At 54.0% G+C, this 16,226-nt stretch overlaps 1 protein-coding gene across 4 annotated transcripts in view; it reads right to left on the bottom strand.

The window, feature by feature from the left end:
• Positions 1 to 1,705: 1,705 nt before the first annotated feature.
• Positions 1,706 to 16,226, bottom strand: part of FUBP3 (far upstream element binding protein 3) — a 54,182-nt gene continuing 39,661 nt past the window's right edge. For 3 of the 4 annotated variants that reach the window (XM_008152713.3, XM_028127081.2, XM_054727218.1), the window contains exons 11-19: positions 15,539 to 15,639; positions 13,124 to 13,265; positions 9,446 to 9,606; positions 8,650 to 8,723; positions 8,280 to 8,360; positions 7,999 to 8,075; positions 5,119 to 5,190; positions 3,957 to 4,084; positions 1,706 to 3,005 (exon numbers count right to left, since the gene is read on the bottom strand). In XM_008152713.3, coding sequence (XP_008150935.2) covers positions 2,997 to 3,005; positions 3,957 to 4,084; positions 5,119 to 5,190; positions 7,999 to 8,075; positions 8,280 to 8,360; positions 8,650 to 8,723; positions 9,446 to 9,606; positions 13,124 to 13,265; positions 15,539 to 15,639 — 845 coding nt within the window. In that variant the 3' untranslated portion in view covers positions 1,706 to 2,996. The remainder of the gene's footprint in view (positions 3,006 to 3,956; positions 4,085 to 5,118; positions 5,191 to 7,998; positions 8,076 to 8,279; positions 8,361 to 8,649; positions 8,724 to 9,445; positions 9,607 to 13,123; positions 13,266 to 15,538; positions 15,640 to 16,226) is intronic. The other variant, XM_028127082.2, reaches the window with a different exon arrangement.

Below are 16,226 nucleotides of genomic sequence, written 5' to 3'. Positions count from 1 at the left end.
ATTACACCCCGCCTTCCCCCTCAATAAAAGGTTGCATCAGAGAGAGAGAGATTTCCATAATTTATAGTATGGGCATTTCACTGGGGACAAGCGCTAATCTGTACTTACCGATACATTTAAGAAAATGCATCCTCCTGCAAGCCTGCACCATTTATGACTCCTGGCACAAACCGCAATGCTCAGTCTTCAATTAAGGGACACCTTAGGGTTCATTATCACACAATCGCTCCCTGTGAACCATGCCAAATGCTGTTTTGGCACAGAGCTTGGAAGATGAATTAGAAGGAAGTCTTCTCTGTAATGCCCTCTCCCTAATTCCCACCCCCATCATCAGCGTTTATGCCCTCCTCTGGCTCAACCCCCTCCTTCTTCTCAAGTGGCTTTTACTATTCAATTTCTCAACGTCAAACTCGATTCTCTAGAGGTGTAGTTAAAGATGCCCTATCTCCTTTTTGTTTTCCGGCTCTCACAGGCCTCAGAATGGCTGCAGATGGGCTGCTCTCCACACCCCTTTTTGGCCTAAAGGAGCCACAGATGCTTTTTCCCCTCCTCTTAGAGCTTGGGGCCGAGAAAAGAAAAAGGACCAGAATTGGAAACACACACGAGTATGAGCCGTAAGGAGGACCCACACAAGCGCATCTAAACGAAGGGATGACGCACGCGTGCGGCCAGCGGCAGAGGCAGGCGTGTTCAAATATTAAAGCAGAGAGCCGGGTCCAAAGCCAGTTGCTTCCATCAACAGGGAAGGAAGGAGGGGAAAAAGAGCTGAAGGCTGATCTTTATTCCTCAATATCCTAGTCCAGGGCCCGCATTGTCATGTGTCCTGAAACCGCAGGACCCTCCAGAATTTAAACCGTGGGTAAGGACACCCCCTTTTTGTTTCCTTATTGAAAAAACAGAATGAGCCCCTTACCAGCTCTCCCAGCACCCAGTGGCCCACAGCAGGCCGGGGCTGACAGAACAAATGCCACCCAGGACACAGCCAGAGGCTGAGCAGGTCACAGGCAGCTGCAGCCAAAGCAGGTACCTGCCACCGTGGAAGGCAGCAGCCCACGCACCAGGCCACGACCAGTCTGGTCCTAATTTACTTACTTTTTAAATATGAAACATTTCATGGGTTTGCAGGACACCCTTGAGCGGGGCCATGCTGGTCTCCGTATTTCTCGTTCCAATTTTAGTGTATGAGCTGCCCAAGTGAGCAGCCCTGTTTCTCAGGCGGGTGCTGGGGAAGCATGCTGAGGGGTGAGGGGGAGCAGTGCTGAGGGGTGAGGGGGCGCAGTGCTGAGGGGTGAGGGGCGCGGTGCTGACTCAGTTACCGGGAAGTGCGCTCACCCCGCGGCAGAGCTGATCACGGCCTTTTCATCGAGGCTCCCTTAAATGCATCTTCCAGCTGCACTGGAGATGACAGCGCCTCTGGGAGGAGACGCTATCGATTTCCCTGTGCCACACCCACGGCCAGAGATGCTCAGACGTGACAGGTGAGAGAGGGAGGGGCTGACAGGACCCAAGCTCTCAAGGCCAACTGTCAAATTCTACAAAACCATTAAAAGGAGCTTAACCAGGTAGCTAGGGATCTAGGTGTGCACCAAGTGGGGCTGACGTAGAGCAAGGAGGTCGGCTATGAACTCTTGCTTTGATTTCAGGGGGCAGCGGGCAGAGGGTGGAGGGAGGGACAAGCGAATGGAAAGCAAACAGACTCAAAATATTTCACCCACAAGATGTCTTGTGGAAATTTTATTACATAGAGTGTAAAATGAATTGTCAGTCAAATAAAAAGAACACTTTTCTTTTTAAAAACAACATGCATAACATTCTCCAAATATTTATTTTTAATAGTTAGACATTTCAAGCATTATAAAGAAAATAAGGAGAAAAAACCAGAAAGGTAACTTTAGCACATTTCAAACGGAATGTCCCCCAGGTCAATTAAAAATGCAAGAAAAAATAGCTTTAATTCCGTTTTCTTTCCTTTAAAAATACATGTTATCTGTACAAGACACACTACAGTAAACACTGGAAATCATAGCATCCCTTTTATTAAATCAAAATCATTGAATTCATAGTGTGGTTAATACTAGATTTATTTATTCATCTAGTTAATTTGACAAATATTAAAAAATATTTAAAAGAAAAAAGCAAAAAATGCCTCGGAATTAAAAAATAGTTACTACATTTTTATGCGGTTTAATGTTCCACAGTGTTTTGTTAAAAGTTATATCAACTTCCTCTTAATATTAAAAATAACAGCATTTATATTTCTGAGAGAATAGAGAAAGGTTTTATGTTTTGTTTTTAAAACAAGCTTGGAGGTCTTAGATACACAATTGCAACTGGTAATGAGACATGAAAAAAAAAACGTATGCTAGACACATGAACACATTTTTATATTACCCTTTAGAACTCTAGAAATTATACAAACCCTAAAAAATGCCCCTCCCGATCCCTTTGGACAGCAATACAATTCTCTGTCTCAATTCAGAATTCACATAATTACAATACAGTTCAGTTTTTAAAAAATGCAATAAAACCATTGACAGCCAAGATACAAGAAATTAGAAGTAAAACATTTAATGAATTTACACATTTAAATACTGTTTAAAATTTTTTAAAAATAATTTGTTACACACCTCCTAAGACTTCCAAGCCACTTTCTGTTGCAACAGAAACAACTGTAAATAAAAAGACACAAAACAAAACAAAACAAAAACACACCAGTTGAAATGTCACTGCTAGAGGCACTCTGGTGCCTGCATTTGCAGATATTGCTCCAAAAAGAATCCCAGAGCTTCCACATTTGAAATAACAAAAGTAATGAAACAAAAATGATCAGCAATCTTTAGTAACTAATTTCCCGATTTTTAGAAAAATTCTGTTAATCTAAATATAGTGTTTCACAGAACAAAGGTTCTTCATCAAAAGGTTTGCAAATCTAAAAACCTGTTACAAATAGGCTTTTGCTCACGATGATTTCGGGGAGGGGGTCACAGGTCACTGTCCTACTGCTCCTGTGGAAGGGAGGGGAGAGAAGTCAGCCTGTGGCAAGCTCTCAAGGGCTTGCTGATGGGAGGTGGCAGGTCACCCCTCCCCTCGGCTCAGCACGTCCCGCCTCCCCGCCAGGGTCTCTGGCCCAGACAGACCCTCCCTTGAAGGAGGTCCCTGCCATCTCTTCCTGTGGGGGATACCGGGAAGGGGAGAGGGGAGTGAGCTCGCGATACTTCTCGGTCACCCACCAGCCTTGGACACCCGTTTCCACGGCGCCCAGGCACAAAAGGGCCAATTTGGTAGTGAGATGGCCAGTCCACTTTAGGTCCAGGGCTTCTGGTAACTGCCATGCGGTCCGTGGGGACCTGAGGGCAGCAGGTCACCTGAAACGCCCTGCGGGAGCACCTGGCCTCCGCCCTCCGTTAACCAGAAGTCCGTTTCTGGCCTCTGACTGGACAGAGCCCTCCCGGTGTCTGTGTAGGACGAAGAGCTGGCGCCCTGCCCTGCCCAGCCTTCCGCGGGTGTGGCCTGGCCCTGCCCCGCCCCGCAGTGCGACAGCCTGGCCCCTGCACCCTCACGAACAGCCCTGGGCGTGAGCTCCAGTCCCTACTCGCAGTGCCAAGCTTGCCCAGAACCATCCAAGCCTGGTGCTCTCATTCACAGTTGGGGAAACTGAGGCCACTCAGCGCTGCGGGCTGGGGCCTGGATCTGTCCTGGAGGGACTCCCATCCAATTCCTCTCCCACTTGGCCCACACTCACTCTCAGGGGCAAGGAGGGGCCGGCGGCTGCCGTTGGGCTCTGAGCAGATGGCGGCCATGCTGAGCAGCACTGGGCCTGCGCTGCCCCCCCCCCCCCCCCCCCCGAGCCTGGAGCTGGTGTTTCTGCCCAGGAGCAGGCGCAGAGGCCTGGGAGGAAGGGCTGTAGGGTAGGGCTGGGCTGGGAGGTCTCAGCAGTGCCGGCACTGGCTACACACCTGGCTGTGGGCCTGAGCTTGCCCTAACGTCTGCCCGTAGAAAGCCACCTGCTGTCTGTAATACTCGGCCCAGGCCATGGTGTAGTCCGGCGGGGAGCTGGCCTGGGGAGCGGCGCTGGCAGCGTGACCTGAGGGACAGAGGGAAACAGCTCATCAGGCGGGATGTGCTAGGGCACGTGAAGGGTGCTTGGAGACGCTTCCTAAAGACGTGGGCATCCGGAACTAGTGCCCACTGGATGTCCGTGAGGCGGGGCCCGAGTGCTGGCTGCAAAAAACACGGTTAGCTCTTCACTGCTGCTCCCTGCTCCATCCCTGCGACTCTCCCGGCTGTCTCTTCAGAATCACATTCTCTGCACTGGTCACCTGACTCGTGAGCGCCCAGTGAGAGGGAGAGGGAGGAGGGGTGCCTGGCTTGAGTGTGTGTGCAACTGCCCAGGGTATCCAGGCCCCCGAGTCTGGGAGTCTGGATTTGGGAGGTGTGGGGGAGACGGGCACCTGGACTCTCACCAGGCACCTCAGGTGATGATGACCTCCTGGCCCAGTGATGACTCAAACACCAGGTGACCGTTTCTTTGATGGCCTTTGACCTGAGCTCTTCCAACCAGCCAGTAACATCCTTCAGATGCAAGCCACACGACACAGCTCTCCCCCAGCGCCGGCACCCGGCTCAGCGCTTTGGAATACCCACGGAGGATGGTACTCATTTGAATCATTCGCCTGGGGTTTTTTGGTTGTTGTTAGTTTTTCCCCTCCTCTTTTTAAAAAGACTGGTTTAGTTTCTTAAGAAAATCAAACATCTCATCACCCACTCCAACTGTGGGCTCCCATCCCTGAGTCCCACCGTTCTCTTCTCTGCACCGGCTCTGAAGTAGCCAGCAAGAGCCAGGTGACGGCACGACAGGGAACAGAGACGGCTGGTCTGTCCTGGCCACGCAGCTCTAAAAGGGACCAGGACAGCGGTCCCTGGTCCCCAGTGCAGGTGCACGCCCTTTGGAGTTCAGAAGGGGGAGAAAGGGGGGAGGAGGGGAAAGCAAATGGCTACACCGCGTCTCCTCTGTGAGACGCAGAGGGCCAGACAGGGCCGGGGAACCATGAGCAGTGAAGGCTACAGGCGAGGGCTCTGTGGCTGGGGACCTGGTGTTAGGACGGCCATTGCACTCACTCTGTTTTTTGTAATAGTCTTCCCAGGCCTTGCTGTAGTCGGGCTGGCTGCTCTGCGGCTGGCTCTGCTGGCCTGTGCGAAGAACACAAAAGCAGTCAGGCCCCAGCCGGGACTCCAGGCCCTGCTCTACGCTGGCTCACTCGCCCCTGGGCCGCACACCGCTCTGCAGCCGCTCCAGGCCCTGGGCCTGGGAAGAAGGTGGCAGCAGATGGCTGTGGAGATATGTCAACACCCAAGAGGGCCTCTGCTCAGGCCCCAGGTGTGTGTGCAACTAAGATCCCCGTGAGGCTGGGGGTGGGCAGACTGATGCCCCTCCAGGGCGACCATCGGGAACACTCCACACCCTTCAGACAGGTGCTGTGGGTGAGCAGAGCCCGAGGGCCAGACTGTCGTCGAAGCTTCCTGGAGGGGCTTCAAACGGGACACAGAGTCCAAATGGTGCTGAGCACACTCTCCACCTGAGCCGAGCCTTCTGTTCAGACTGACGGCTGCACCTCTGCACAAGCAGAGCCAGAGAGCAGACACTCAGGAAACTGTCCAGACACTGAGCTCAAGGCGATGACAAAGGTGAGGCCCACACAGCAAGGGGCTGTGGCCACAACGTGCATCCGACACAGGCCAGCCTTTTGCCTTTGGGGCAGGAGCGGGAGGGGATGTGTGGGCTCGCTCCCGCCCTCCTCTTCAGTACACAAGCCGGTGCCTTCTCTATGCAGCAGGGGCAGTAAAGATGGGCTGGGGTAGAGCAGACTCTGCCTGCCCAGGTGCATAAAGAGCATTAAATGAACTCAGCAAGCCCCGCCCGGTGGCTCAGTTGGTTGGGATCTTTGTGCCGAGGCCAGGCTGGCTGCGTGTCTACCTGAGGCCTCTCACTGTCTGCAGTGGGAAGAGCCTGCAGCAGCACGGAGGGCCTGCCAGCAGCCATCTCCCAGCATCCCTCCTGCCAGTGAACTCACTGAAGACAGAGGGGCATGGGGCTGGGTGTGGGCTGGGGACAGAAAAGAGGGGGGAGGGTAAGAGAGGAGAGAAGCCCCCCTCCTCCTCCTCTCCCACCAGGGCAGGAAGAAACTCAGACCAGGACACTAGGGGTAGAAGGACCTGGTTGGGGGGAAGGCTAGGCGTGAGGAATGTGGGCAAGCAGGGTTTTTCTTTCGAACAAGATTTCACTGACCAAAACCAATTCTCAATTCCTAAATCCCCCGAGTAAAGCAACAAAGCTCCACACAAGATGCAGGCTGGTGCCCGGCCGGCGTGACTCAGTGGTTGAGCGTCAACCTGTGAACAGGAGGTCACAGTTCAATTCCCAGTCAGGGGACATGCCCAGGTTATGGGCTCAATCCCCAGTGGGGGTGTGTGCAGGAGGCAGCCGATCAATGATTCTCATCATTGATGTTTCTTTCTCTCTCTCCCTCTCCCTTCCTCTCTGACATCAATAAAAATATATAAAAAAAAAGAAAAAAGATGCAGGCTAGTGAACAGAGGAGGAAACCAGGCGTCTGCCCTGTCTTCTTCCTCAGGCCGCTGCTTCCTCCAGCTCCTCCGGGCTGCCTGGGGTGGGCAAGCAGCAGGCTGGGCCTCTGAGAACCACAGCCCCAGGGTCGACGGCCCCTTGGCAGTAGGACGTGTTCTCTTGGGCTTCAGTGTAAGGACATATTCCCGTCCTGCCCCGGACAATGGGACAAATGTGAGCCCACCCCAGGTCACCTCACAGCCTGGGGTCGCCCTCTGAAGGTCAGAACAGGAGGAAACCAACCAGACCAGCTCCAGGGTAGTGAGCCCAGTAAAACGGGACCGGTAGGGTCCGGGGAGTGTTAGGTGTTCATGGTGAAGCTCTTTCAAACATTCTGCATATTTAATATGTTTCCTAAGAAAACACTGCAGAGGAGGAAAAATACAACCATGCAATTCAGAGCTTGCTGTTACTTTAGAAATCAAATCCAAACTCTTCACTTCAGACCACGAGACTGGAGCTCAGAGAACAGCACTGGCCTCCAGACCCCGTGGGTGTCATCCAACTGTGACCATGACTAGGGTCTGGGGCAGCGCTGTCAGGCAGCACTCTGCTCAAGGGGAAGACGTGGCACACCAGGCCCCGCCCGGGCTCGGTCCCCGTGAGCCAAGCTGCGATGCCCGGTCCTGCAGCCAGGTGTGCGGGGAGGACACCTGCAGACACCGAAGACTGGAGACTGCCTTCCAGGCACATCGGGCCCGGAGAGGGTTAGAAAGACCCAAGGTCAGGTCTGTGTTTTGTCTGCAGGCTGTGCAAGATGGGCTCCACCAGCAATAAGACCTAAGAATCACTCCGAACCAAGAGTGGGGCCGGGCCTCATTCCCACAGAACTCCTCTCTTACAACCCGCTTTCTCCCAGACGCCACTGCGCAGAGCTCTCTAAGGTGTGCTTCCCAAACGCCCGCCCAGGAGACAGACAGAGCCCCTGAGGCGGTGCTGGAAAAAGAGGGAGATGGTCACCTTGCGGCCAGAGGAGGGGAGAGGGAAGGGCACCCAGCAAGCAGGGGGCTGCTTAGGAGAACGCAGAGCGAGAGGCAGAGCTGCAGGTAGGAGGAACCGAGGGGCTCAACAAACCATGCCCATGGCCCACAGGCTTTCTGACCCAGAGCTCTGAGGAGAGTGGATGGGAGAGAAAGGTCTGAGAAGGTGGGCCAGCCCCCTCGGCCCTGCCCAGCTGGAAGCCAGTGCCATCTACAGAGAAGCCTCCTCTGCCGACGGCTCCCGATGCCCCAGGAAGCTCCCTGCCACCCCCGGGAAGGGGCACCCTGGGCCCGTGGGCAGAGTCGGAACGAGAGCATTTCAGGCCCATCCCCCCTCGAGCCTTTCCATGGGGCGGGGGGGTACCCAGTCCCACCTCCTCCGGAGACACTTACTTGGGACTTGCTGTGTGGGCTGCTGCCATGCCTGGTAGGTGCTGCCCCAGCCCTGGGTCAGGAAGGCCGGAGGACCGCTGCGGGGAACAGAAGGAGGCACTTTTCTAGCGCAGGTCACACATCCCCTCCACCGGCGTCCACCCCCGTGATCCCGCTGTCTGTCTCTGTCACTCACCCTCCACCCAGACAAGCACAATGTTCCCCCCAACAGTGGCCATGGGCCCACGACCCCAGTCCTGACTAGGAAATACCCGACAGACGCGCAGGAGCAGGTCACCCACCTCACAGGGGTGCTGTGGGGGTTTCCGTTCACTTTAGCAGCGATGTTTGGGAAGCACCCTGAGCTCCGGGGAGGAAAGGTGCTAGAGAAAGCGAAGAGCGCAGTTAAAGGGCGAGCGAACACAAAGGCTTTCCACAAAACCCCCCAGTCCCAGGAAGGTGAGTGCTCCTCAGGGATGCTGCTCCTGGGGGGCCCTCACCCCAGCACCGGTCAGTGAGCTACGGATGGGCCGGAGGGACCACTGGGAGGAGGTGGCAGGAGCCCTGCCCACACACAACTCCAGGCTGACGGCCCTACAAGCAGCTGGAAAACCCGGAGGGTCTCTCGCGAGGGAGGGCACTCTTCCGGGCGGGGTGGATGTGAGGACTCACTTTTGATGAGGTGCAGCAGGTGGCTGGCTGAAGGGGCTCTGTCCAAAGGCTCCAGGTGCTCCCAGACTGGTACCCTGTCATGGCACAGAGGGAACTCTCACTTCCTGCTGGGCGCATCTCTGCCCTCTGCCCAGGCCCCCCAAGGCAGACCACAGCTTTTGGGGAGACAGAGCCACGTGAAGGAAAGACACCCTATGGCACTCACACTAGCCTTCCTTCCCCTTGAGTGACCAATACACCACACAGCCAATACTGGCACCACCACATTTGCCCTGGCATGTCACCCTGGGGGTAGGGACCAACCTGCTTGACTCTCCCGTCAATTTAGGCTGGCCCATGGCTCTTTCTGCCATTCTACGTCCCCTTTGAGGTGAGCAGTGGCCCATCTGTCCTCCATCAACACTCCCTTTCTTTATCTGCTTTGAGGTGCCTGAAACTAAAGCCAGAGTCAATGAGAGCTGCCTGCAGGGCTGGCGGCCACGGGCGTCCCGGGGCAGGACTGGGGGAAGGCTGCTGCCCAGCTGCTCATCTAAGCCTGCAGGGACATGGCTCTAGGGCCTGAGCTGGTGGCCTTGGTGAGATCTGCCAGGAGGCTTCCTTCATCGCCTGGGCCTGGCCCTGGCATCCCTGGGCCCCGACCTTCCCCCTCGGCAAAGTGAGAGGAGGGGCCCTCACGTGAGGAGAGGATGAAAAAGGTTCAGGAAGTACAAGGTTCTGGGGAAAAACAGGTACCTTGGACATCCACCAGAAAATCCAGCTATTAGTAAGCCCGGTGGGGAAAGGACCTTGTACGTACGCCAACTTTCTCATCTATGAGATGCCTGGCCACCTCGATCTGCTGAGGAACCCCCCGGATGGTGAATATTCGCAGGCTGGGGTCGGTGTTGGGAGGGGGGTTCCGCTGCAGCTCCACGTGTGCGCCTGACTGCTGGTTTATGCTCTTGATGTTCTCACCCCCTGTGGGCAGCAGGACACGAGACAGAGGATGAGTGGGACCCAACGCTGGGCAGTGCTCTGCTCCAGGAGAAAAGGAGGGGGTTTCTGCACCCGCTTTCTCAAAAACCAGGTTTAGGCAGCGAAGCTGGTCCTGTTCTCCAGTCAGGCTGACACTACAGACACCACGGCCCTTGCACCTGCTGGCTTCCTCCTCGCAGAGGCCAGGAACCCGGGTGGACGCCCAGGGATTTGCACACAATGGAGCTCCGCCCCTAGAGGCCAGCACCCAGCTCCCACCCCAGCCAGAGGCCTCGCAGGAAAAGGCACTTGGTCCTTCTCAGCACAAGAATGGCGACCGGATGGCCCGCCGTGGCACAATGGGGTCCTTCAGCCCCTGCGTGGCCACGCACTGCTGCTCTCCCTCCCTCCCTCCACGGGTCAAACAGACGGCCACAGGCCCCGACAATGCCTGAAGCCCACTCGGGCCTTTAATATCCCATCTCATCCTGTCACTCTCAAGTCCCTGCCTCCTCCATGGGGGTGGGGGGGACAGGTCTAGACAGAGAGGCAGCCGGAGGATGGGGGTCACAGAGGCCTGGGTGGAGCCGGGCTAATGAAAATTTAGTTGGACTCTTTGAAAAACCTGTGACAGTCCCAGTCTCTTAATGAAATTTGTGTAACAAAAGCGCCACCAGGGTAACAATGGTTTGATTCTTCCTTTGAGATTTCACAGAACTAGATCAGCCCGGCTCAAGGGGGGGGAGCCAGAATACAAGGAAAACGCCTAGTAGAGTTTTTGCAAAATTGGAAAAAGACAATCTGTGGAAAATCTGGTGCAGGGGACCAGGGAGCCCCCAATGATCAAAAGCAACGACTAAAGGCCAGTCTGTGACACTCCTCCCTGCCCGGAGTCAAAACTAACCTCACATGACATGTGTCATTTCCTTGTAACACGTCCACAACCCTTCATCACTCTCCCTGCCTCCCCCGCACTGAGGGGAGGCCTGGGCTGAACAACCTGCACCGAGGAAGCGAGCAGTGGACACCCGTCCCCTCCGAGGGACCTACAGGGCTCAAGAAGCAAAGCTGGAGCTGGGTCCAGGCGTCCTGGCTGGAGGCGCTCACACAGGGGAAAGAAACAGGATTCGGATAAAGCTTTGCTCAACATCAGCTTGGGTAGTATGGGGAGGCTTTAAATTTAAAAGCAAGTTAAATAAAGAACTCAGCAGACCCCGGTCTTGTATACATGATTTTTGTAAAGCTGTGACAGTTTAAGGAAAGTGTCCTTACATGTTCTACCTTGAGCAAACATGCTTGTCTCGGGACAGCAGTGACCGATGCAGACAGTCCCAGGCCTGTACCTACTGGCCTGCACTCAGAGGGGTGAATCTGATCTTGGCATCATGAAAAGTGAGCAGCTTTGCTCCTCGGCAATAGCGTTTTGGGGAGCAACGAAGAGCTAAGACTCAGCGGAGACCTTTCCACGCAACCCCAGCCGCCGCTTGGCTGTGGCGCAGGAGCACAAAGGGCGCTCATGTCTGTCTGAGACAGAGACCCTGCAGCCCCCTCCGCCCGGCGGGCACAGCAGCCCCACAGCCCTCTTCCGAGGCCTTGGGAGCATGCTAATAAGGTGAGGAGGCCCCACAAAACTGCATGGGGCCGGAAGGAGTTAATTTAAGTTTATCTTCCTTCAGAATGAGGTCACCAGCTTGGCACATGGTGGCTGTCTATAGACTCATTCAGCGGCCTGCTCATTCTTCCACCTGATGGGGGGCAGAAGCCACCCCCAGCGGCCCCCTGGCTGGCTGTGAAATCGTAAAGCAATTAATCAAACCTGCTAAAAGGCCTGCTGACAAGAGCAGGGCTGGCCACACTATCTGTCACTACTGCTGTGTTTATCATGGAAATCCAGCAGGGGCCCGGGAGGCGCAGCGTCTGCCCAAGGGCTGGCGCAGGGGGAGCAGGGCCCGACTGAGTGGGACTCCCTCGGCTCTCCCCCTCCTCCCCACGCATCTTTCCCAAGGAGGAGGAGCACCTCACACCCAGCCCTTGTGGGGAAAGAAAGCCCCAGCCCCCAACCAAACTTTTCCTGGGCTTGTCCAGGCTGCACCTGGAGCACCGCCACAGCACCCACGACTGCGTCCACTGCTGGCGCTTTCCCCTGGGCGTCACTAGGGGGACCGCGGCGGCTGAGCTGGCAGAGGCTGTCCTGTGAACACCGAGGCCCCCCTGACTATGACTGTCCCAGCGAAGGCCGCCCGGCTCTAGAGGAGACACACTCACAGGAAAACCTCGTTGATAAAAAGGCACAGAATCCCAGAGCTGACTCTCAACCTACGGCATCCACAGAACCGACGCTCAGGCAGGCAGGTGTAGGGCTGGGGGTGGGCGTGTGTGTGTCTGGCTTATCACAGCATCTGGGCAGCTAACAGTATCTGTCAAACACTTCTCAGCATGGACACCCACCGAAGATGAAAACAAGCCCACATTGTTCCTACCACTTCCGAGAATCTCCGAACCACACAGACACAGGAGATAAACGTGTGCAAAGAGCGTAAAACACACTGCCCACGGGCAGGGCGAGGGCAGGGCCAAATGCAGACTCTGGGAGGTGAGTGGCAGCGCAGGAGGAATGCCCACCCCACGCCAGCTCGTGAGGATGTGCCGCTTCGGTCCCAACTTTCCGTTGGTGGAGACATTCCCAAGTCACATTCCGTGGAATACTAGCACCCCTCCTACAGCGAACACATGCCGGAGATCACAGAAACGGGAGGAACTCCGGGAGAAGACTATTATTTCCTCAAAAACGACACCCAACTGAATTCGAGTCTCCTGTTGGCATGGAGACTGAATGGAGCAGAGAGAGAAGCTGAGCCGGCGGCCGGGGAAAGGCCTGGTGAGCACAGACCTGCTCTCAGCGGCCTTTCTTGGTTCCAGGCAAGGCCAGCCGCGATGAACCAGCCCGACAGCCTAGACACCCGCCTGCTCCCTCCTTCGCTTTTCACCTTCAGCTGGGAAGCAGCACACCAGCCGGTGACGATGGTTTCCCCTCATGCTCTCTAAGTGCCTAGAAACAACTAACAATCTATTTTTACTCTCCACAGGGTGTCGCAGTAAAAGTGTTGAAAGGATAAAAACCATTTTCACATGTCGTGTCAATAAAGGCCAATACCCAAACCCAGTGAGAGACACCTCAGAAAGCATCTTCCCTCGAGGAGATCATCTTAACTGGTCCTCTAGGTTCCTTGGAGGCGCATTCATTACTGACCAGTCGATCCACAAACATCCAAAGGCAGACATTCAGCCTTTTCAACAACTAAGCTGCTGCACCAGGCAGTGGGCCCTCTGGATCACGTGTGGCTCGCCCTGCCCCATTCACGAGAAGGCCCGTGCACAGCAGGGCCCCCGCGGAAGGCAGCTGGTGCCTTCAGGCAAGCACAGCAACCAGCCTCCAGCCGGGCGTTGGAGGTATGTGACCCATGTGCTCTCAGGTTAAACAGCGGAGAGGGAACATCAAACCCCAGCAGCTGCCTCTTACCTTTGCCTATGACGAGGCCACACTTATCTGCTGGCACCGTGTATGTTATCTCCTGGATGCCGCCAGGGGTTCCCATGCTCCAGTCGCCACGGCCTCGGCCTCGGCCTCGGGCTACTGGGAGGCCTCCGAAGCCATCCCTTTCCTGGGAAAGGAGCAAAGCTCAGGTGAAGCTTCCTGCCATTGCCACCAGCACCACTTTCATCCCCAGGGAGGAGGAGCAGTGACAGGATGTAATCAGTGCCACAAATCAGGACCTGAGCATCATTCCACATTTCAAATTGTGAAGGCTCTTTAAAAGCAGAATTAGCGCAAATCACAGGTGTATTCAAGGAGCACACGTGACGATAAATGCATGTGTTACATACACAGCACAAACAGACCTGACGAACAGGGCAGATGTGAACTCCTAGGTCTGAAGCCCAGTGCCCCTTTCCCTGGAGTTTGCATTACTGGGCCCTAACCTACAGGGTTAGAGGTGATTTTCTTTTCAATGAAGCTGCCCTTTCCCAGGGGCTAACACACGGTGGGCCGACCAGAAACCAGATACTAAATGCTGAAGAGCCACGGCCATTTGCAGTGACACATGAGTGACAATGGATGACTTCTGACCTTCCCTGACTAGACTGCTGTAAGGAACCTTCAGACACCGCTACATGAGTCAGAACACCTTGCAATCCAACCAGCAAAAAGGATAAAAGGATTTTAAAGAAAAACTGGCCCTAGCTGGTTTGGCTCAGTGGATAGAGCATGGCCTGTGGACTGAAGGGTCCGGGGTTCCATTCCGGTCAAGGGCACATGCCTGGGTTGCAGGCTTGACCCCCAGTAGGGGGCGTGCAGGAGGCAGCTGATCAATGATTCTCTCTCATCATTGATGTTTCTATCTCTCCCCCTCCCTCTCTGAAATCAATAAAAAAACATATTTAAAAGAAAAATCAGTTGTCCCACTCCCCAGAGGAGGGAGGGACCAAGCCAGGCTGGTGCATGGTTGGGGCTGGAGAAGTGTCTGCCTCATTCTCGCATCCCCCTCCCCAGAGAGCAAAACCCACATGGGGGGGCGGGGCACCGAACAGAGGAAGCTTCCTTTCATCTGAGGGCAACAAATCTCATTCCCGAGTCCCTCTGGAGCGGAAGCATTTAAACCAGTGGTCCTCAAACTTTTTAAACAGGGGGCCAGTTCACTGTCCCTCAGACCGCTGGAGGGCCGGACTATAGTTTAAAAAAAAACTATGAACAAATTCCTATGCACACTGCACATATCTTATTTTGAAGTAAAAAAAACAAAACGGCAAAAACACCCGCATGTGGCCCGCGGGCCAGTAGTTTGAGGACGCCTGCTTTAAATCTTTTAAACTCAGAGGAAAAGCCCAGCCCCTTTCATGGGAGGGAGAAGCTGAACAGAGGTTCAACATGGGGAAGAAACAGTTTGGCAAAACCTGCCCATATCAATTACGAGAAAATTGAACGTTTAACCAGAATCTAAACCAGCAGAAAGCAGGGTCACTGGAGTGCTTTCTTCCTGCACTCTGCTTTTATGAGAGACGGAGGACAAACACACACGGTAACCTAGCGACGTATGTTCACACACACGCACACAGCCATTTGCTGGGTGTGCCACAGGGTCCTCCTCCTCTCAAGCCTCTGCAGTTCTGGGCTCATGCCCTCTTGCCAGCAAAAAGGATGTGAGGTCCCTTAGTGACTCTTCTAGAACTTATCTAATCCTAACAATTGCCTGGGATTTAGCTACAGCTGAGACCCAAGCCCCTGACTTGGATATTTTGATTCAGTAGATCTTGGTAGGGTTCTACAAATTTGCTACTTCGGCCTGTACTCTCAGGTGACTTAGGGAACCATCTGGCGCGAAACTGTGCTGCTGAGAATACTTGGTCTAGACAGGTTCAAAGGCTCATCCAAGGTCACACGGCTAATGGCAGAGCTGGACGACAATTTCTAATGCGTTCTTCATCTTTAATCATTCTCAGACTTCCTCAGCCCTACACACCTGGGGGACGTACCAATCTACCGTCAGTTACAGCGGTTCCCAGAGCTACAGCAAGGGGGACAGGTGGAGATGCTAATGACAGCACACAAGGCCGCTCCCTTTCCAGATGAGGAGCCTGGAATCCAGTGCATGAGAACAGCTTTAAGACTCTGTGGGTCCTGAAGTGCTTTCTAAAGCCAGGATGATATTTTGCTTATAGTCTTAAATTAAGTACTCAACTGTTTGAAACTTGGGATCTGCCCTGTATTTCCCCCGTTAACGAGTCAGAAAACCTAACTTGTGGGACAGCGAAGGCAGCAGAGTAATACACCAGCAGGAAAGAGCAGCTGTGGAGCAGCCCAGCGCCTGACAGGCCAGAGCCCCGTGTGGCACCTGCCACTATGGCCAGTGAGGTGCACCCGCACAGCCAGACCCACCTGGGCTGTAAGAATAAGCTCGTTGATGACGTGCGCTGCATGCTGACATCGGTCGGGGGGCCCCATGACCTGTGCGGCTCTCTCTGGGCTAATTCCATCGTCTGTGGAACAAGGCGAGAGGTGGGGTTAGGACAGCCCAGCTTCAGAGACGAAGGTCCGTCTGACTGGCCATCAATATCCCTCCCAGTGTCAGAGGGCTGGCCCTTCACCAGGGTCAGGGCCTCTTTCGTGGGGAAAGGTGTATGAATACGCCCTTTTGCATGGCCCCTGCCAATACTTATGCAATTCCAGACATTTAAAGGAGATATCATTAAAGAAAAAAAACAAAACAAAAACAAACATAAAAATTCCAAGGAAAATAGAGTGGAGCTATGGCAATCTTTTCCCCAAATTAGCCCATCACCATGTTTTTCCATCTTTAGAGAAATAAAGAAAATAAAGACACTGTAGATAAGTTTGCTTATAAAGATAAACTTATAAAATGTAAAGAAGTGTCCTTTATTCCAAAATGTTTGTCCCTTTTTTTATGGTGTTAAGTTATCTTTAATTTTATAAAATTACAATAACAGATTTTAAAAAAGTTTTTAATTGGCAAAATTAAAAACTGGAAATGCTATATTGATTTTCCCCAATTTTATTAGTCTGAGTGGGGGGGAGGGGGTGTGGTGAAGCCCTGGAAAACCGGGGC

The sequence above is a fragment of the Eptesicus fuscus genome, chromosome 15 (genome assembly GCF_027574615.1).
Source record: "Eptesicus fuscus isolate TK198812 chromosome 15, DD_ASM_mEF_20220401, whole genome shotgun sequence".
In the NCBI taxonomy this organism is placed as follows: domain Eukaryota; kingdom Metazoa; phylum Chordata; class Mammalia; order Chiroptera; family Vespertilionidae; genus Eptesicus; species Eptesicus fuscus.
This window is presented reverse-complemented; position numbering and strand designations above follow the sequence as displayed.